General features: G+C 30.1%; 1 protein-coding gene across 26 annotated transcripts in view; it reads left to right on the forward strand.

The window, feature by feature from the left end:
* The window catches only part of LOC134696629 (protocadherin-7-like), a 79,870-nt gene that overhangs the window by 49,744 nt on the left and 6,232 nt on the right, over positions 1-23,894 (forward strand). For 19 of the 26 annotated variants that reach the window (XM_063558521.1, XM_063558518.1, XM_063558532.1 and 16 more), the window contains one exon: positions 19,214-21,913. In XM_063558521.1, the coding sequence (XP_063414591.1) occupies positions 19,259-21,913 (2,655 nt within the window). In that variant the 5' untranslated portion in view covers positions 19,214-19,258. The other 7 variants (XM_063558537.1, XM_063558541.1, XM_063558542.1 and 4 more) reach the window with 7 other exon arrangements.

Consider the following 23,894-nt stretch of genomic DNA (forward strand, 5'->3'; position numbering starts at 1 on the left):
GTGTAAACAGTTGGATGTTTACAGTTAGAGAATTTGAAGGATTTGCAGCTTGTTATCAAGAGATTTATGACAATAAAGAGTCAGATGTAGGCATTTTGTTTTCCAGTTTGAAGGAAATTTACACTAGTAATTTTTGGGGCCCTTTATTAAGCTTGCTGTTTGGTGTGAGCCAAAGCTCTGTTGAAGGCTGTACCTTGACCTATAATGGTTTACTTTTATAAGTTGTTATTTCGATAGAGAATTGTCTCATTGGCACTCATACCACATCTTCTTATATCTTTTAAATCAGTATTTAGGTATATTCCTTCATATTATTACAATTTGGGGGGAAAAGTAAAGGACTACTGAACCTGATCTGCTTAGGGGTTCATGTTGGAGCTGACTCTTTCACAAAAAATCTAAAAATGTAAATTTATTGTATGCTAATAGCTCAAATGTTAAATTATGACTAAAAAGATCTTATTCTGGTAAAAAGTTTTATGAAAAGTTGCTGATCTTAGAATCAATGTCAAATTTGTTACAAAAAAATTTCAGTATATATGTAATTGTGGAAAACTGATATTTGAGGAAGTTCTGTATTTGTTTTAAATATTGATTACGAAACTGAATATCATGAATAATGAAGGTTATAAGTTTTAGGTCTAGAAAGGCATATCAAGACTACTAAAATTGGACTTTAAATTAGGTGCCTGAAACTGCTTTTGGAATGGTCTTAAAGTTAGATTTAGTAAAATTATATTTGTCTTTAAATTGTATAATTTATAAAAATATATGTGTTTATTGTGAAAATTGCTTAGTTGATATAATGAACTCAAATTATTCACGCACTAGCCAAAGATGTACCATTATAAATCAGTTAGTTATATGAGTTTACACTTGGGACCAATAGAACTATTAGTCCTAGACTACACCTGCCTAATAATACTATGGTAGATCAGAGGTCTAAATGATAGTGCAGATTGTATATAGTGGGGGACTGAAAGTATGTCATTAAACAAAGAGATCTATTTCAGTGTTCCTATCTATAGATTAAGGCTTGATTCAGTTTTTTGTTCAATAATCGGACTTGACTATCTGCATACTAAATGAACAATTCCAATTAGAAAGTATAAAGCTTGAATGTATATGTAAGTAGCAGCCCCTTTTCTGACAGTTGACTGAATTTACTGGATATGAGTTATTCTCCCTTTTAAGAGGTTCAGCTATTATGAAGACAGCAGTAATAGTAAGATTAAGATATTTTCTGTACACAGTCTTTCTGATATTAACTTTTTTAAAAGGTCTTTCAACATCCATGCATCCTTTACTTCTAACCGAATATGACTTCCAAATAAAAATTGATTACTGTAAAAAAGTACTAGGCATCTCAAGCAAATTGACTCATATAGGTTTATTATTCAAGCCATAGTTTAGCCTCTATGGTTATTTTCTATTATATATTTTTTTCAAATTATTATGTAAAAAAACAGTTTCAAAGTCCTTAAAAAATGATTTATTTGTATATATCTCAAATTCACTGAGTGAAGTTCTATTTTCATCAGTTCAATTATAGTAAACCATCAGTCAAAATTAACTAATTTACCATTGGCAGTAACTTGAAACTTCCAATCACCAACTTGTCAAAATATTTGTATATTCCCAGTGGGTATAATTGGCAATTAACAATACTTCCTAATATCCTCCCTTGTTAGGGGGTGTCAGGGACCCTGGAGGGGGAGGTGTATATCAGATGGAAATCTGACATTACATACAAATAAAACTGTCAGGGAAATGTACATATTGTAATAAGATAGTAGGTATCAGAAAAGATTTCGTATGATTAGATAGTGTAAGATAGATGCAAAAACTTGTTTGTTTGTTTGACTTTTAGGATTTGTTACAATTATTGTGCAAGGGGGATTCACCAAGAAGGTTTGTATATTTTTGTTCATCTCACCTGCAGGTTCAGAGATCAAATAGTCAACGTGCAGATATTTTGTATGTTATTTATCATGTTTAACATTTGGAAAAGTATTGGGGTTCATGGTCATTTGAAATCTAGATTTTACAATGCATTAGATAAGCATGCCTTATAGAATGGAAATTAGAACTTGCTTTAATTATAACTAAGTTTAAATTTTGACCAACTCTTTATATGAAGTAGCTTGATATTAATGATGTAAACATCATCAAAATATTTTATAACTTGGTAGCGGAAGTTGAAAATCTTGATATCACTAGCAAATGACTAGTTAGAAAACAAATTTAATAAATTGAAAAAATACCAAGATAGCTAATTATGTTACATGCTATTTATAATTAAGATTTAAAAGCCATTCATTTTTATAAACATGCATAGAAGGAAATGGAATTTTGTGCTTCTCCTAATTTTTAAATCATATACCCAATATATCTCTTTTTTTGAAGAAAAGCAATAGTTTTAACTTCAAATTTCCCAATAATTAGTTCATTAAAATACTCATGTCTTTGAATGTCCAGGAAGAAGAAGGCTTGTCAGAAATATTAGACATTCCAGAGAGAAACCAGCCCTAAATAACCAAATGCAACACCTTTTATTTATCCATTACTCATTCTTCAGTTTGCAATATTTCAAACAAACTATCAACGAAAATCTCTTTTGTGACGTGAAAACATCCACATTTTTTTATCAAACGTCTCACATGGGTCTCGATATTGCATCGTACAGGATTGAAAGAGATTAATTATAAAACGCTATTTGAAATTAATTATTCTTGTTCAAACAAGGTGCTGAGTTGAATAAAGAAGCGATAACCTTTTTTCATTTGATACCGTAAGTGGCGGGGATATATTTTGTCAATTTTGTCATTGCGTTTTGACGGTATTGTCAATACAAGGGACAAACTCACTAAGATGAAACCTGTGATGTGTCAATATTTGTCCGTAGATTGCAAAACAGTCGGATCAAGTTGTATCGTTTCTTAATAGAACATTTAATCTTAAGGTATACAAGGTAGGGAAAAAATTTGAGTAGCGACCCAATACCATTTAACATGTTTAAATAAAAGTTGTCAAAATTGTCTTCCTTATCAAATTCATACTTGAAAAAGAGAATTTCTGTCTCTAAGAATTTTATAATATAGACCACTTTAAAGGATGTGTCACTGTCATTTTTTCATACACAGGGGACCCTGTAACTTTCCTTTTCAAACAATATTTTTCGGCTCTTCAGAGGTGGATGTACTGAATACAAGGAGATCGTAATTATTGTGTCAGTGTCAAATAAAAATTGTCAGTTCACTAATGAAGGCGCATCAAGATCTTGTAAGGTATAAGATCAACTGTGTCACAGTGAGCGAGAAAAAAAATCAGGATTTTATGTATAGAGTTTAGAATTGTGAAATGGAAATATTAAAAAGAAAGGAGATTTAATAAGGAAATATAAATTTGATGTCAGAAGCATTTTTCATTTTGAAAAATTGATAAGTCATATAAGAGGGGGGCAAGGGGGGTCCCCATAACAGCAAAACAGAGAATTGATTTGGTGAAAAACAGATAACAAGGAATTGAAAAGGGACAATAACAGATAACAGTAAATGAAATATGACGAATCACGGTAGATGACTCGTAGATCTTAGTAAATAACTTGTGGTATGGACCCAGAAAATTGTAATTTGTGTGAACAAGACGTTTCGGTCGTTGAGGCAGTTCTGCCTTGGTTGATTTTTCCCCGTAACTTGTACAATAAGTTATAGTATGGATGTTGAATTTTTCTGAACGAAATTACTAGTTTCTGTGTTTGATATTAGGATATTTTTAATCTAGGGCATTTAAGGTAGATGGGGTGTTAAGATTATAATCCATAGATTTGTTTAATAATTTGCCAAAATGAAGATTATTTTATGCTTTTTTTTTTAGAAATAAAAAGAATGGGTCCTCGGGGTTTTTTTCATGCTACACGGTGTTCAAAATTGTCAAATTTTGTATAGATTATACATGGAAACCCCAATTTTCTGCAATAAAGCGTAAACTACACCATAGAATTTTGAGATAACATATGAGAAGATAGCTTTAATAGTATGCTTTTAGTTTAGAAAAAGAAAAAAAATGGGATCACCGGACCCGTTTTCTTCTTACATAATAAAATAGAGAAATTGAAGAGAAGGAATAATTCCTAACACATTCTATTGTAAAAATACCTTATTCTGAATTATCTGCCCTTGCTAGTTGGTGTCAATTCCTCCCCTAATCAGGGACAGTGGTCTAGTGTAATAGTACAACAAAAAGATTATTATATGGTCATTGAATAAAAAAATATATCGGGTGTACCAATGCTTTTTTATAACAAAATCCACACTTTAAAAGAGGGACGAAAGATACCAAAGGGACAGTCAAACTCATAAATCTAAACCAAACTGACAACGCCTAGGCTAAAAATGAAAAAAGACAAACAGAAAAACAATAGTACACATAAAACAACATAGAAAACTAAAGAATAAACAACACGAACCCCACCAAAAACTAGGGGTGATATCAGGTTTAAGTTATTGTACAAGTAATAAGTGAATTATAGTTTGTACAAAATGCTACATTTTCACAGACAACGGAATTTATTACAAAGGATAATGATAATATATACTGGAAAGGTCCTGGGTCCAATTGATTTTAATATGTTTATGTGATGTATGTTACTGAAATTCTTCTGCAAATACATGGCCACCCGATATTACCAGTAGAAAGACCCCAATAGATATATACATTATAAGAAGATGTGGTAAGCGTGCCAATGAGACTATCCATTCTAATGTCAATTTTCAATTATCTTCCATTTCTACAGAAGATTGACTGTCAAAATGCTAACATTCCAATTTTCAATAACAGTTAACAGCAAATAGATTCTCACAATAACAGATAACAAAATAGATAATAGTCCTATAACAGCTAACAAAGAATAGGACAATAACAGCTAACAGTAAATATATTTTCAGAATAACAGACAACAAAGAATTAAAATGCCCAATAACAGCATAACAGTTAAACCCCTTGCCCCCCCTCATATAAGTGAACTGCAACCTTTAAATGAATTAGTTACTCAAAGGGTCTATAAAGAAACTTAATTCTTAAGATGGTCTTGGGTTCTTTTATTCACGTTTTTTTGAGGCAAAGGAACATCATGCCCCCAATTTTTTTTAAGCCTTCAAATAGAAATATCAGTCAAAATGTGTTGTAATGTATTTTTAAATTCCGATATTTTGACAAATAAGAAAGAGGGATTTTAATAATATATATCATTGGTCAATGGGTCACTAAAAGCTAGCTTTTGACCATTTGTATTAGTGAATCGGCCTCTTTTGTTTATAAAGCTAAATGAAGGGATTGCAGTTCAAAGAACTTTAAATGAACCACAATTTTAGTTCATTTGTTTCAACCATCAGTCACAATTGTTTCAGGCTTGTATTGTTCTAACGCTAGTTGTAAATAGATACAACATTAAGTGCAAAAGACCGTTCACCCATAATAGAAGTATCGAAGTTTAGCGGAAGCCTTGAAACACATTGGGACAATGGCAGTATATTGTTTGAAGTTGCACGTAATGTTCTGTACGATTTCATAATGGATTTTGTTTTATTAGGAACGGTAGTTGTATTAGTCAGCAGTTGAATAGACGTTGATTTGTATCAATCCAGACCAATTGTTTTTTCTAATGATTAAAATCTACAGAAAATTAAATGAACTTTGAAATCTTGTATTTCACCCCACATAAAGTTCTTTTTTTAACTTTTTGTTTATGTTTTTTTGTTATCTAATCAGTTTGAAACAAAGAAATTGTTTACAAATTTCAAATGTACTTTAACCTAGAAAAAAAAGCGGGAATCATGTTGGTCAATTTTTCTTTGAAATAGTCATTTGATAGTTCTGATTTTTGTGTATATTTGATTCTGTATTATTTGTATTATATGGGAATAAGTTAGTGTTTCTTGTGGTTCAAAAACTAAAAAGTGCAGTTCTTATTTGATGTTTCAGTTTAAACAGCAATTCTGGATTTTAATTTCTATTTTGATCTTTGAAAAATCAGGTATGATAGTTTGTTTTAAATAAAACTGTCAGAATAAGGGGAGATAACTCATTAAATTAACAAAAAAATAAATCAGGAAGTCAAAAAAATTGATCAAAGAAAAACAACAATGACACATCTAATTTTGATATGGAATATTTATGTGAATGGGTCATAGGAAAATATCATTATTAATTAAGTCCTTAAAATATCATTAATTGTTTTAAGGACTTTGGAATAAAATTGTTTTAGGGATATACACAAATCAAATCTGTGATAAGCATGTTTGATAAAAGACTTTGATTTATTTATTTATTTTTATGAATTTTTGTTTAACTGTAAATACTTATGTAAAACAAAATATCTTAACTGTGTGATATATTTGTAAAAAATTACAAGAAAAATAATCTGCAAAACTGATGTGGAACTCACTGACTGTTCCCACTATATAATTCACTTATGATTCTATGAACTAAAGAAAATTAATATTTAATCTGATTCTTTTAACATGAAGTTCAAGTGCTAAAATTGAGTAAGCCTTAGAGATTTGCAAGTGATTGTTTTATATTAAAAATAACATTAATAAATACAAAAAAATATCAAAAGACTTTTTTTTTTATCTTTTCAACTATGCATTAAACAAAAATTGAATGAAGTTTAAGATAGCAAACAGGAGCAGTAAAGTGTTATGTGAAATTACAAAAATTGATAAACATATTGAAAAAAAAGTATTTAAGCCTTGTGGTAAAAGGAAATTAGTTTAAAAAGTTTTGGGGTTTTTTGGTGGGTTGGGAGGGGAGTGCTTCTGTTCTTATGGGCCCTTATAAAACTTTCACACAAACAAATAAATAAATAACAGTTTACATATTCAAAATACTTATTTGATATTCTATTTGAAATGATATCTTTCCCTATGCATGGTATGTCCTCTTTTTACCTCACTAATAGTTCCTATTCCTCAAGTGAATTTTTAATACTGTAGACCAATTATAAAATAACAACACTCTAAAAGTTGAATTTAATTTGGTATATAAAAAATACAATTTCAACAACTGTTACAAATATATTGTACTAGAATTCCTTTGTATTGTAATCCAAGCATCAAACAATCTTAGCCTGAAAAGTAAATAAGACAGCTAGTTATGTATTTAAAAAACTTGCAGATTTTAACAGACCAAACTAAAGGTTCCATGACCTAATAGATATGTAAACATTGGTTCAGGGTACTTAACAATGTGTTAATTTCCACACAAATAAATCTTTCCCCTCTTTAACAATGTGTGATAATCTTAATGGAGTCAGGTCAACATTGGGATGGCATCATTTTACCCACTTAGAATATAATAGATACAAGATGGACGAAAAAATATAACACTGGGATCGTTACCCACTTAAAATCAAATACATACAAGACGGACCAAAAAAGTATGACCCGGAGATAGTCCAACCCGCTGTGACGGAGATCTTCTTACTGAAATTGACATTGAAAGTCGGGAGAAATCTACATCTGAAGTTTAAATGTAACGTTGTGCCTTGGGGTTTGTAACTGTATATATAATTTACTTTAATGAGAAGTGAAAGGGGTTTTGTGGTTCTAGATGAGACAGTTATTAGCTGTTGAAAGCAATTTTGATCCTTATGAAGCTCTTAAAAGGTAGGTTTTTGACTTATATTATACATGTATAATGACAAAGATTATTTTGCTTTTTTTACATGGCGAAAGGAAAGATACATAAAATGTTACAGAGAGTGGGAAAAATTTTAAAAGTTGAATAATGATTGCCATTAACTTCAAGAAGATTTTGTACATGGTGCTCAGTGACCTTCAGCTGCTCTTCACCCTGGTGACATTTTTTTTTTGTATATAAAAAATCAGGCTGTTTGTTTTCTCTTTGCATAGATTTACATAAGTAATTTGAGGGCCTTTCATAGCTGGCTTTGGCATTATTATAAAGTTTTGGTTAATGTTGAAGGTCAAATATAAATTTCCATGTGATTTGGTCTCTGGTGTAGAGTCATTGTGTTGGCAATCATACATCTTTTTATTTCTATTTGATATTTCTACAAGGAACCTGATACGACAGCATTCAATAGAACCTTAATAATTTGTAATCTTTGAAAGTTGCAATGATGAAGAAACAGGACTAATTCTGTAAATTCAGAAATTATTGGGATGTTTTTATCATTGCGAAAAATGCGACAGGCACGTTATAATCGCAATAATTTAAACTCGCATTTTGAAATTTTTAGATGAATTCAACACGATTTTTCTCAATATCGCCAAAAATAAAATTGCTTTTTAGTCTAAAATGACAAAATCTCAATAATTTCTGAATTTACAGTAATTTAGGTTATTAACCCTGAGGCACCTCCACTTTATGAAGTAGAATTGCAGTCTGTTAATTTAATATTCACATGGGAACAGAATGGTAGATATAAAATTCATGTTAGGTCCTGGAATAAAATGATATTTACTGAATTTTGATCGATTCAGGTAAAAATTTAATACAAAAAATCTTCCTTAACATTTATATATTTAATCAAATATGATATGATTAATTTTGACATGGATTAGACTCAATTTCTCATAATATTACAAGTAATAATTCATAATTAAATTGATTAAGATTCCATTTCCACCAAGGATCTCTACAAGTACCTAAATACCAAGAGACTAGACCGTTAGGCAGCCGCTTTAATTGCGCCATACATTTTAATTTTGATTTGATAAATCAAATTAAATATTTATAACAGCGATTTAATAACATATTTTGGCGATATTATCTGAGTAGTTTCATGCCCTTTAAACAAACTGTTTGCTTTTGTGAAAAGAGCTTGACGGAAAATACATCATGGGTAATATGATCCAATAATTACTTAGTAATTTTTCATATTCATAACAAAAAAACATGTTTATTTTTCATATTCATAACAGGAAAAAAGTAATTTTTCATATTCATAACAGAAATAGGTATCATGTATTATAGCAGTATGTTTTCTGTCAATTTATTTCATCATTTGTCTTCGTCAGTTTCTGTGATGAAATAGGTTTCATATTCTGAAATTGATCTCAAAAATGATAAGCAAGTTCATCTTTTTTCTGTTAATGTGATATTGAATAGTAAGAATTTTCTAAAAATGTGTCCTGAACCTTAGTCTAAGTATGATTTTTTTTATGAGGTGTTGCCTTGAGCTTAGCTTGTAAAATTAGTCTGTGAAATCTAGAAAACAGAAATTAATAATCAGAATTTCCACCATGAATTTAAAAAACAATAATATTCTTATTTTTGATAGGAAAAAAATTAAACTGCTGTACAGTAACAAGATATATGTTTTTTAAGATGTTACATAGTAGATGTATAGATCAATGTAAATAAATAATCAAGATCCTCTGAAATTCAGGTTTCTGCTAGCTCTTGCTTTTATCGTTGATGCCTAGAAACATGATTCAGCATTGACCCCTAGAAACCAGTAACATGGGAATGACCCTGAAACATTAATCTTTGACAAGTAACCATCATAAATGTTTCATAGTTACTGGTCATCATTAATCAGACTGGTAAATAAAAATTAATAATTAATTATCAAACTTAATTGGAATTAGGAATGACCAACAGCAATAGAATGGTCAAATTGACAAATTCAATATTTTTTTATGGATGACTTGTATAATTATAACAATGCCAAAAAGAATCAATAAAAATGTCTGAACTAAATATTTTTTTTTTATGAATTTAGAAAAAAGGGGGATGCATTCCCCTTTGAATGAAATAAGAACACTTAATTTATTGAATGCTCTTAAAACCAAGCTTGATAGTTATAATTTATTATAATAAAAGGCGGGAATTATAATAATCAATTAAATCCAACTGTCTCATAAAATTAATGACTTCTTGTGGGTCAAAGCAAAATTATCATTCCAATTCTGTCATGGCTGTAGTCACAAGTGGTCATATCTTATAGATCTCCTAGTTTTCTATCTAGTGTTATCAAGTGGAAATTTAACACCTTCGCTAATCACAGAAACCCAGAACAATTGACCATATTAAGATCTAACAGAAACATGCACAAAAGAAGGGATTAAATTTGATAGGTGATATCCATCTGTCGGAGGGTATGGCTTGATTTTATCTGGAGTTCTAATGATGAAAAGAGGGGGACTAAAGGCCCTATCATCCACTGTTTATCCTGTCTTAAGGAAATCAATTGTGGGCCAATCAGGATTAGTGTTGGGTTCCTGTGATAAGGGGTTGTGTTGGTAATTAGACGTTTCACAGGTTGATTGTTTAAGTTTTTATTTCAATGATTGTAACCTATACAGCTTTCTGAGTAAACAAGTTGATTACTTCACTAAGGATGTTTGTTCAGGGATAAACAAATCTTTATAGCATATATTTCAGTAACTTGTGAAATTTTACATGGTTTTATTTGAATAACACAGGTTCTTTGTGGAAATCTATTTGAAATTTTTTTTTTTATTTATTTACTTCGGTTTGGACAGATATTTCACAGTAAGTAAAATGTCTTTTATCTTAATATTTTATTTTTTTTCAAATGTTCAACTGCAAATGTTGCAATGATCTTAACCTTAGTGGACTTTAAGTTTCTGAGAGAAAAAAGGGGGGAATTTAATACCCGAATTCTCTAAAAGATTATATTTTAAAGATAATTTTCTGTTTGAGATAGCCTGGGTTATTTTATAAATATTATGATAGTTTTCATCATAATGCCAGTTTTCTTTTATTAACATATTTTTTTTTAAACAAAATTTAAAATTTTTAAATTCAAAGTGAAGAAATAGTTTAAGTAATTGCAATTTTAGTTCCAGAAAGGCGACAAGACATCTAGTGTTATTCTTGCCTGCACTTTCAAGAGTCAGTTGTTGAAAGCAATTTTGCATGTATAATAATATAATGTCATCAAGTTGCATATGTGCATAAATAATTAAAAAGTCTACATATAAAACAGTGCATTCTTTGTTTTTTCAAAGTTTCCGTTACTGTACATCAACATGACTTTCTCCCCAGACGGCCCTAGTTTGTATGCTAGCAGTTGTTTTAAATTATGAATTATAATGATATATATGTGACATAATTAAAAGTGTTGTATACTTGTTATTTATTAAAATGTCATAATATTTAATTACGCTGTTTGTAACGAGTTTGTAACACTTGTAAGCTATATGAAACTTTTTCTCATGGAAGTGTAGTTTAGATTTTGCACGTAGTCAAAGTTAAGGTAAGGGAAATCATTAATAATTTTTATGTTAAATATGTATTTTGGGGTGAGATAAAGTATTTTTTACACTAAAATAGAATAGTTTCCATGTAGGTTTCTAAGACATTTGACAAATGTTTAATTGAGTAATGAAAGAAGTTATTTTAAAATTTTGAATTACTAGTTTAAGTCAGTGCTTGCAAGTGAAAAACTAAGACTGGGACAATTTCTTTTATGAAAAAAAGTGGCGACTGGTTTTAATACTGTTGTTTATGTTGTGGTTCATTCAAATTAATTAATTGGTTTTACAAGATGTTTTTGTTGAAATCAATCGTTACAAACTATACAAACTAAATAGTTGGATTTTTTTTCAATGGAATTTATTAACTAAGAAAATCAAAATCAATTTTCAATTTGCACATAAAATATTTCACATAAAATTATCTTAGTTTCTAAACCTGTACATGTAGATAAGTTCAAAGAAATTAAAAATATAAATGCAATATGTGTCCCAACAGAACATGTGATATGATAGATAAATAATTTCATGGTAATTGAACCCATCTGTCTCCACAAATATGAAACTGAACAAGTAATCATTTAAAACTTTTCAATAAATTTCTGTTATGAATATGTGTTAATATTTGAATTAAACCATTTTAATTTAAGCCACAGATGGCAAAACATTTCATCAATATCATCTTAAAAACAAGGGCCATAACTCTGGTCTCAAATTATATTAAAGTAACATTTGCTTGACATTTAAAATTATGCATAATAAATTTCTACTTTATATTTTTAAATGAACTTTACACCCGTATCGGCCAATGACTTAAAACATTATACATAATATACAGTTTACATATATATAACAATGAAAATAAACAATGCAGACACTTTGAACTATAATCCTTGTCTTTCTTCAAATCAATATATATATAGAGATTCAAATTATACCAAGGAAAAGTCAAAATGAAAGGAACCGACACAGGAAAAGCTCTGTTAATAAATTATTTTAAATTAAAATTCAGCTGTCTGACCAGCATTTTTGAAAATAATATTAAATACAATTTCATGTTTTTAATATGCTTAAATAATTAAAATCTGACCCAACAATTGGAAGTTTTTAACTTGACCTCAGTGCTTGTATGGGTATTAATACAGTTTAAGACAGTGGAGAAAAATGTTTCTATGTTGAGGTGTTCAATTTGATAACTGAATGATTTATGAAGAAATCGTTAGAAATGATGTTTCTGGTCTATCACAAGTTGTTTGCCAATTCTGTACAAGGGTTTCTGATTAAGACATATATATCCAACACAAGCTTGTAGATAACACATCATTTTTAACCTGATGACAAGCCCTCGACAATAGACAATGTCAGGATCGTCATGAAATATTACCCTGCTAAAGAAAACGATTTTCTTTTTAGTTAGTGAACGACCCTCTTTAATCTCTTCAGTAGCAACTATCAGCCTTTTCGGAACACTTCAATTCTATATTGGAACAATACAGGTTTAATAGAATTATCCTGGTATCTGGGATATGGATGATAGAATGAGTCGTTTATCTTATCTCTTACCTGGGTATTGAAGGTAAATTGTTTGATCTCAACAGGTAAAAATCAGAGTAACATGAAATGGACGTAGATATGTTTAATTGATTGAAGTGGCTACCTGGGGAAAGGACAGTATTATTATTTATAGGTTTTATTGTGTTGATGGACAGAAACGGAAGGACATTGTGTTGTTGATTTACGTGCATCAGGATATTCTTGTGTTATGGATGTACTTTAAAATTTGTGCAGGATTTTTTTTCTTATTATATGTAAGTGTTTTTCTATGTTATAACTAATAAGTCTTATGAATTTACTAGATTTTTTTCACTTTTTGGTCTCATCTGTTTATTTATTTATATTATACTTATGTATAGCAAAAGTAAACAAAAACAAAAGAATATATAACAAATTTATGAATAATAAGACTTTTTAAGACCACTTTTAAAATGATTTATTCAGATGAGGCACAGTGCAAGGTATTTATTTTTTCATTTTAATTTTCTTTTTTGATTCTATTCAAAAACAATATTTCTACTTCAAAAGTTTATAAGCAAGAAAATTTATTCAAAATATAAAACATACTTAAATTTCAAACTTGATTTTTGTTTTAAATCTACCTTATACATTATATACTAATGAAATGTAAAAAATAACATTTATTACATAATTAAGAAAAGGAAAAAAATACAAAACTATGAATATTAATATTTCAAATTTAACTAACCTCTACAAATAACATGTAAAACAAAAAAAAGGCATTCATTTTATTTGGTACATTTCAAAGTTTAAAATTCTTTACTCAAGAGAATCAAACTTTAAAATTTCACAATATCCAAGCAGAATCTTAGGTCTTAAAGCTAAACCTGTAATGTTTGTCCCTCTCTATCGGAAATGATCTTGTTTGTGTTTATAGCAAACAAAAAGTGACCAGCAAAAGTTGACACTTGAAACAGTAAATATCAATTATATACAAGTGCTGACCAATCCGTAATTATATAAGTATCAATTAGAACCATTGGGTCATTTAATTTGAGTATCAAAACATGGTACTTCACTATCCAGGAGGTTCCCACTTGTCGACTCCGAGTTTGCTTTCTCCGACAAGTTTTCGTTAAAGTTTATTTATTTCTCTGGTCAGCTGTTTGCTCATTAAGACAATATAAACAGAAAATAGATTCCGAGCTAATATTTAAATTGGAAAGTATAGCGCAAGATTAAATATAATAGTGTCCTACGAGGTGGACACTGGGTATTTAAAGTTTGTTTGACCGTCGTGTTTGAAGACGATAGCTTTTCTAATCCAAAAACTAAGATATCAGTTTTGTAAACATGGTCAATCATTGTAGCTTTTGTGTTTGGAGAATTAATTTTTTTCCTGACAGGAAATTTCTTGACAATATAAATATGACCTCTTCTTGACCAAAGATGTGATTGAAATAAAGGTGAATTTATCAAAAAAGATATACTTATACATTCTCAACACATCAATGCTATAAGATTATTAAATAGACCAGCAACTTTTTAAGGTAAGATTTGCATTGAAATCTTTCCGATTTATTCTTAATTTGAATTTGTACGATAAATTGAAATGTGTAACTAGAACTATGATTTAAGCTTACCACAATTTGTCAAAATGTGTGAATTTAAAGCCAACCCAAAAAATGGTCATAATTAAGAACTATATATATATTACTTATAAGGAAACAGCATGAGGTCCGAGAACACAATTAATTCGTAGTGCATTTCTTTTAGAACATAAATGAAAATAAAAAAAATCCCACCTGCGCTTTCTCAAAGAAACTTTTACAGTGTGTTGTACTACTTTTGGGACAAATTATATCAAAATTATAGAAAACTTCATCGCCTCTAACTCAAAATATAGACAATTTTATGTTTAGGGCGTCTTGAAATCTTTTGACAGCTTCCGAAGTGCTAATTTTCAACCTTTTTCAGCTGGACCAAATCACTACTTTCCTTTAAAATTCTGGACCCAAATTTTTTTACAGTGTAATTTTATCCCCCTACTTGCAATTTGAGGCATTAAACATGGATAAATAAATTTGGAAGAGGTATAAAAATTAATGGCAAGTAACCCACTGTCAACACTAGGGACTATATTTGTGAACAACGAAAATCAAGGGACGACAATGGTGGTCTCGGACCTAATAGGGTATAAAGAGTTGACAAATCTTAAAAAGACTTGGTATGACCAAAGCTTAATGAATTATAACACTGCTTACAAAGTTTCATGACAATAGGATGTATATTATAGACATTAAGTAAAATTCTATACTCCTCTTTGCGTGTAAAATTTTGACGTTAAAATTGAAAAATTTCAACTATCAACATTTGGGGCTTTAAAAATTCAAATATTGCAAAAAATTACTTTTTAAATGACTTAATATATAACTTATCATGTACTTAAAGCAATAGAGTACTCATTTGATTTATAAGACTTGGCATAATTATTCAAAAGTCAAATTTATATGAGCCTGCGCCTAAAAATTGAGGTTTTTCAATGAAGGGGGACCTTACATGAAGATGTAATATTTTCCACCAATTTTAAATTTGTGAAGCTTTTTGGTTATAAATAATCCTTACATATGTATTGAAAGTACTTTAAATGGAAAGAAAAGTTACAAATAACATATCATATTAGTTTAAAAGGGTCATGGGCCAACTAAGAGTGGAAAAAATTTAGGGTCAATTTAGGCCGTGCCACATATTTACATTAAAAAATGCATATTGAGACTATAAGAAATAAAAATTTGTGTCTTTTTTATCATTTCTATACTCATGTGACATGATACAACAAATCTGAGCACAAAAAGACTCTTGCAATTAACTTTTCTTACAAGCAGTATGGGCTGATACAAAGATTTTTGCCTTTTTAGGGAAAAACTTGCATGCAATTTATTCTCAACAGGCTTATATTTAAACCACTTGCTATCCTACAGAAGAAAAGAAAGATAGTATGTGAAATGGAACAGGTACAATAGACATTGTAAAGTGCATTTGATACAAATTTAGAGAGGTCTTCAATATGGACATCAAATGTTATGTACCAAGCTCCCCACTATTGACTTCATCCAAACAAGGCGTTAGACAAGGGTCATTTATATAACACATTTTGCACATTTTGTCTGAGATAAACTTCTTTTCTGTGGATTCAGAGTTCATAAATAAGTAAAAGAAGTAGATAAAGGCATAGAAACACAAATATTGGCACATGAAAACCTGCCAGATAGAAAGTCAGGATGCCATTTATGCATCAATATTGAAAAAGTTATAAAATGCCTATTTTGACCATAAAATGCCAAAATTGGTTATTTTTGCAGAAATTCTATAAAATAAAAGTTCAAATCCTTTAGTTTCATGCTATTTGACAAGTTGACACCATCAAATAATTTAGGGAAGTTGCCAGAGTACAAATTCTATATTTACAGATTTCACCTCTTAGGTCCGAGAACACAATTAATTCGTAGTGCATTTCTTTTAGAACATAAATGAAAATAAAAAAAATCCCACCTGCGCTTTCTCAAAGAAACTTTTACAGTGTGTTGTACTACTTTTGGGACAAATTATATCAAAATTATAGAAAACTTCATCGCCTCTAACTCAAAATATAGACAATTTTATGTTTAGGGCGTCTTGAAATCTTTTGACAGCTTCCGAAGTGCTAATTTTCAACCTTTTTCAGCTGGACCAAATCACTACTTTCCTTTAAAATTCTGGACCCAAATTTTTTTACAGTGTAATTTTATCCCCCTACTTGCAATTTGAGGCATTAAACATGGATAAATAAATTTGGAAGAGGTATAAAAATTAATGGCAAGTAACCCACTGTCAACACTAGGGACTATATTTGTGAACAACGAAAATCAAGGGACGACAATGGTGGTCTCGGACCATGATTTGGTTTATTTAGAATTTAGTTCTGAAATTTAAGCAACTGATACAGCTTTCAAAATTTAGACATTTGTTTTTGAGAAATTTTATATAATGAAATAGTCACGATTTGCAAAATTATAAAAACATTTTCAATAATCTTTTAATTTACAGTATTAAAATTTTAAGGAGGAAATAAATGGATATAATTTATTCTAATGAAAGAAGGAAGACAGACAGATTAATAAGAATCATAAGTCATTATGACCAATTTGGATAATCCTAATCCATAATCTTATCTTAATGATCAACATCTTGACATGGGATTAAACAAAACAACAAATGTCAGTGTGTTAATCATTTTTATTATTCACACTCTTTAAGGAAATGTTTCACACCATGCTGAGTGTAAGTGTGAAAATCAAATTGTAATAGGCTCGGATCAAACTGTTGGGTTTTCAAAAGACAAAGTTCTTTATTCTGAACAGTTGGAATATATGTAATATCTTGTTGTGAATAGCTATGAGGTAGCATTCTTGGACTGGATTTCTAAAAGGTAACATTACACTCAAATAGATTTTAAGGGATATTAATATGAACTTGAGAATTTAGGCAAGTTTTGAAAATTGGAATTGAAAATTCTGCCTTTAGCAGTGTTAGTTTTTTTAAGGTTGCTGCCTGTTGGTTCTTTACTACCATTTGCTTAGTTATAGCATATAAATTATCTGAAAATTACAATAAATAAACTATTTTCTAATGTAATGTTGAGGGAGTTTGCTTACGTGATAAACCATCCTTTAAATCTAACAGTTTTAACCATTTATAGTCTTGTGTGGTTTTGACTGTATGACCCAAAATTTACGTTATTATCTGTTCGTAAGAACATGAACAAGGAAGTAAAAAGGTGAAAAGCTATCAACCTCAAACATTAATTAAATCAAATTAATTTCTATACACCAAAACAAACAATTTAATATATTAAAAACAATGAAAACTTTTGTCATTTATTAATGTAAATTGAAATACAACCGACTCCACACCTATTTTGGTCTTTTATACAGGATAGATGATAAATGGAAAAATTTTCAAAATGGCCTTCGGGCAACTTTTGGAAGCAGATGTGATGGACAAAACATCATAAATTCATATATTTCACCGTGTCCGATGACAGGAGCCTTTCCTAAATTAATTAATAATCAGGATGACTTTATTTGTAGTTTTGAATAGTAATTATTTTTACGTGTTTACGATGAGGCAGGTGAATAATCGTAGGTAAAGCAGTACACATAGTTGTTACACAGTGATGTCATTTTATAAATGTAAATGTATCTTCATCTGGATGTTTAATTTATAATCATTCATAATTGTGAAGCAGGTTTGAAAATTTATCTTTTAAGAATTTAAACTGGAGTTGTTAGTGCAATTGTTTTTTTAAATTTTGGGTAAAAAAAAATTCAACGGAAAGATATTAGCATCTACTCAAGGCCTCAATTTGTAGACAATGTTGGCATTGATTTTAGCACAGAAGTTCGTGAATGATCAAATCTAAATCAACAAAAAATTCTTTTCTTATAAAAAAGAAACCTTTTGAAAAAGTTTTAATAATTAAACTATTACATCTTTTAGAAACTTAATTTTAGTTCTTTAAATTATAGATAGACAGTTTTGAACCTATTTGGTGAAATAATTTCCTAGTTATGAAATTGTATTTGCACATTTGAAATTGAATCAAGGTACAAGATAAATAGCATTTTATGTTTGAGTTGGATGTATGTTTTTAATTTGAAAATTTAAACCTTAAATAAGTGTACTGAAAAAGAGTTACAAAATGTTATAGCTGAAGAAAAAAACCATTACGAAACGAAATGAAAATTACAGGATATCGATTTGGAATGTAGCTTGACTTCAACATTTTTAAAAGACAATTTGTTATTTTAGCAAATAATATTTTTTCAATTCACTACTTTAGTAAAAACATTAAAAATGTCATAATTTCAATATGATGGCACAGCAATATCTAATGTTTTGAACAGCTTTGTTGAAAAAAATATAATAAAAACCTCATTTATAAATTGCCTTTATACAACCATGAAATGAATCATTCGGTGATTCAAATACATCATTATAAAATTTTATCATCGTTCCAAAGCCATCTTTGTTCTTTTTTACTTGCTTGTGTGCATTTAAGAAAGCCACTGGCTAGTTTTACGTGTAAGAGGCTTACGTCTTAAGACTTCAGCACATGAAAGTCGCTTATCATCAAATTAATTCATAGTTTTGTGTCAGTGGTCAATGAGTTGCACAGTTTGAAACTTTGGATTTTCAGTTTTAAAAATCAGCACTTATATCAGGCACATCCTGAGGTAAGATTGGGTATTTAACTTGTATTTTGTGGACAATGCAACTCTGCTGTCCAAAGGTTAATCTATGAAGATGATCTGCTTAACTATACTGCTTATGCTGACAGTTTCTTAAATTTGTTAAGAGATAAAATCAATTTGAAAGATTTTATTTAATAATTGCATATTTATTTTCAGATTGATCAAATGAAGAAGTAGCATTACGTGGCAGAAAAAAAGAAGATGGGGACCATGAAAATTTTCGCTGCTGTTCTTCTTCTCGTAGACTTCATTCACTGCTCAACATTATCGTTTTCAATCGAAGAAGAGAAAGCTATAGATACAATAGTAGGCAACATAGCAGTAAACAGTGGACTTTCGTCTAATATGTCTGGTCAGGACTTTAATATGTTGGAATATAAAAGGGTTTCCACTAATAATGAAAATAGTGTTGATTTATTCAATATTGTTGAAACTACAGGGGATATTAAAACCACAACTGTGATAGATCGAGAGGAAATTTGCAAACTTAAACAAACATGTGTAATCACCTTTGATGTAGCAGTTTCATCACCATTCTCAAACTTTTTTGCATTGTACACCATTGAAATTTCAATAATTGACAAAAATGACAATGTTCCTACTTTTCCAAAAAGTACAATCACTCTTGAAATCCATGAAGATGATAGTATTGGCACTTTATACTCTCTAGATAGTGCACAAGATAAGGACATTGGCATAAATTCTATACAAGGTTATGAAATTTCACCTTTAAACAGCACATTCGATTTGAATGTTGAGAGAAATTTAGATCAGAGTTTCATTTTGCGAGTTGAACTGCGTCAAAAGTTAGATCGAGAAGTTGACGATTTTTATCAGTTTCATGTCACAGCCAAAGATGGCGGCTCTCCACCAAATATTGGAACAATGACTGTGGATGTGAAAGTCATTGACGCTAATGATAATAAACCCGAATTCCAGTCCGACTATAATATATCCATCAAAGAAAATTTCAGTGTTGGCAATACCCTTTTACAGTTATTGGCTACTGATAAAGATATCGGTGAAAACGGACGAGTCTTCTACCGCTTCAGCCCTCACCAGTCTGATCTAGATAACATTCAACAAGTTTTTAGCTTGAATTCTGAAACGGGGAAAATAAATTTAAAACAAGCTTTCGATTATGGACAGAAAAACTTGTATAAGTTTTTTGTTGATGCTAGTGATCACGGAACAGATCCTCAGTGGTCGCAGACGTTAGTTACAATTCGAGTAGAAGATGATGGAAACAACCCCCCTCATGTCACATTTAGTTATTTAGTGTCCAAGATCAACTCAAACACTGTAAACATTTCGGAGGCTGAAAAAGTTGGCAAAGCGATTGCTATCGTTAACGTTCAAGATTCTGATAGTGGTAAATCTGGACAGGTCACATGTGTGATTAATAATGATAAGTTTGAACTGCAATCTTTATCATCAGGAAAGTATGCTGTTATTATCAAACAAATATTGGATCGTGAAACAGCCGATACCCATACCATCACAGTCACATGTAACGACCAGGGAAATCCACCAATGACAACTCAGGAGAACTTTACGGTGCAACTCGCTGATGAGAATGATTGTACACCTATGTTTAATGTCAATTATGCATATTTTGCAGCCATCTCTGAAAATAGTACATCAGGATCACTTGTAACCCAGGTTACTGCCTCTGATTGTGACGCTGGACATAATTCTATTATACGTTACTTCTTGCATGCCGATGGTGTGGATAGTTTTGTCATCAATGATATCACAGGAATTATTAACACTAAGAAGGTTTTCGATCGTGAAATTAATCCACGTTTGACATTCAGAGTTTTAGCTGTTGATTCAGGATCTCGTCCATTAACTGGGACAGCAACTGTAGTCGTTAATGTTACTGATGTAAATGATAATTCTCCAACGTTTAATGTTACTGCGTTTAATTTCCATGTTTTAGAAAACCAAGATGCACAAACATTGGTTGGAAAACTGACTGCTTTTGATTTAGATGAAGGAGAGAATGCTAGGTTGACATTTTCTCTTGTTGGCAATAATGATGATGTGCCCTTTCACGTTTATCCTAATGGAACTATTATGACAACACAAAAACTGAATCGTGAGGACAAAGGTGAATATAGATTTAGGATCGTTGTAAGTGATCATGGCATTGTTCCAAAAGTAGCTCAAAGGGATGTAAGAATTATGGTTGCTGATGGCAATGATCATTACCCTGTCATCCATTTTCCAAACAGTAACAATAAAACACTTGCTATTGTTTACTTAGAATCTGTAGGCTCTGTCATAGCAACCGTAAATGCTTCAGATGCTGATTCTGGTATCAACGCTGATCTGGCTTACTCGATTGTAGCAGGCAACCAGTTGGGAATATTTGACATTAACAAACATGGGCAGATAATTCTAGCCAGTACTCATATGATTAAAGAGGACACTGTTTTTCCTGTTGTGATATCTGTCAAAGACAAGGGAGTTAATCCAAGGGAAACAACTCAGGATGTATTCATAGTTTTAGTGTATGCCAATATGGCGGCCGTTTCGCCAGTGAAAGATAACACAACTGGGAATAAATATGTGGTAATATCTGCAGTAGTTGTGGCATTTACCGCTTTAGTGTCAGCTGTAATAATAGCAATTATTATCATTTTACGAAGAAACGATAAAAAATTAGCCGAACAATCCAGAAGGGAAAAAGTTAAACATGCAAATGGTGATGTCTTTACAAATGGTACTGTGAGTTACGATCCTAATCATGGTGATCTTTCACGGAAGAAGAAAAAGGAAGTCAGTTTTTCGTTAGAAGATGACCTAGATAATGCTTTTGATGCTTCCAGTTTCTCCTATGACGATAGAGATGTAAGTTTCACAAATAAACATGCATTTAAGTAGTTCAATTAACCTACTTTAGAAAAAAAAATTAAAATCCATTAAAATTTTATTTCCTGGAGAGATCTTACATTAAATAACAGCAAAGATTAGTTTTAGAATTGGATGAAAACAAATTTGTTTTGGCAAACTCACAGAATAATCATTTTAAGCTGTAATTTCAGTTGATAAGGTACACATCATTTCTTTTCAATTATTTTGTAACCCATTAAATTTTGGTAAAAAGTCATCAGGAATCCCCCCTTTTTTCCCTTGAAAGTCCAAAATAGAGAAAGAGAAAAACCATCATTGAAGGAACTTTTGTTGTTTAATTCTATTTGTTTTTTATTGATAAACTTCAAATGTGTAAACATCATTGTATCACCTATCAGGTGTTTTAATTGCAATTTCCCGCCAATTGTAAATAAGGGGAATTAATGGTAACAAATCATCATCTTGGATTAAAAGGGTCAGAAATTACAAGATTATTATGTGAACTTTATACATTAAAGTATAAACATGATATAGAAGATCAGATTATAATTCACACTTATCTTATAATGTGCCATAGATGGGGATTAAAATGATTGATCGGACAAATCTATGTTAACTAAAAAAAGTTTGTTATATAAAATTATCATTTTATCGAAAAAGATCTTTCAAGGGATTTAGTCTTTAGATACAAAGTGGAAACATTCAAATAAATTATCCCGATATAAGATAGCCCTTTAAACTTTTTGGTCATGACATTCCGATAAGAGGGGACCTTTGGAACTTTGTAAAAATTTGGTTGGCACTTCTGTCATCGGAAATGGTCTGTGTATATAATCTTGATTGGAATTAAATGTAGTTAATGATCAGAGACAGATTGATTCAGCGATGGGTTCCTCTTTGATCACGACATAATGGACAAGTAGATTTAAATGGGTCATCGGATCTATCCCGAGCTTTGAAGATTTTCTGACGATTTTTATCCAAATTTGTTTAATACAAATTTACACAATGTTTCGAATCGAATTTCGGAAAATTTGATACTCTTTTAAAAAGATTGTTAATTTGATAATTTGATGTTTAGTTCAAATGAGTAATTGTTTAATAATTTTTAATAGGTACTTGAAAATAAAATAAATTTGAAATCTAATTCAGTTTAATGATGTGCCAATGTAAATAATGATTTTTTATTAGCAATTTGATATTTTTGTCTCCTAGTTTTCTCCTTAGTTTCTTTACTTATCCTTTTAAGTTGTAATTTGAGTGGTTTATTTTTATGAAATGGTTAAAACACCTGATCTATTAGGTGGGAAATTAAAAGAATTACTCTCACTTTAATTACAGTTTTAACCTCACATTAAGATATTTTGAATGGAAAATAGATAATAGATTTCAATCCTCCCTCAGATATATATGTATATATAAGAATGAAGATAGATATTTGGATGTATGATTACAATGAGACAACTATCCACCAAAAAACATTTATAGGACACTACAACCTTCAATAATGGGCAAAACTGTTTTCCTGATTTATTTAACAATTTTAATGTAGTTTTCAACCTGCTTCATTCATGTTTGACTTTTTTGGTCATTTCAACAAATAAAAATGACTTCTATGCAATTACATTTCCTAGCAAAAATATTTATTTAAGATGTTTAGCATGTTGACAAATATTGACCAAGGATTAGATTTAGATTTAACTTGCTGTGTATGGGAACTATCAATTTGTTGATCTAAGGAATTACAGCCACACAGAGCGCAAAGGGTTTCTAAAATTGAATGGGTGAATGAATTTGAAAATAAATGAAGAAATTAGAAATAGAAGTTTTATATGAAACAATATTATCTTTGGGACTTCGATATTGTTAGATTTTTATTTAAGGCTTCTAAGTTAGTATTGGTTGATATAGAATTTGAAATAGATCTTTATTGAAACAAATAGACTTTATTTTCATTTATTAACATGATTAACGAAGA

Source organism: Mytilus trossulus, chromosome 14 (genome assembly GCF_036588685.1).
Source record: "Mytilus trossulus isolate FHL-02 chromosome 14, PNRI_Mtr1.1.1.hap1, whole genome shotgun sequence".
Taxonomy (NCBI): Eukaryota; Metazoa; Mollusca; class Bivalvia; order Mytilida; family Mytilidae; genus Mytilus; species Mytilus trossulus.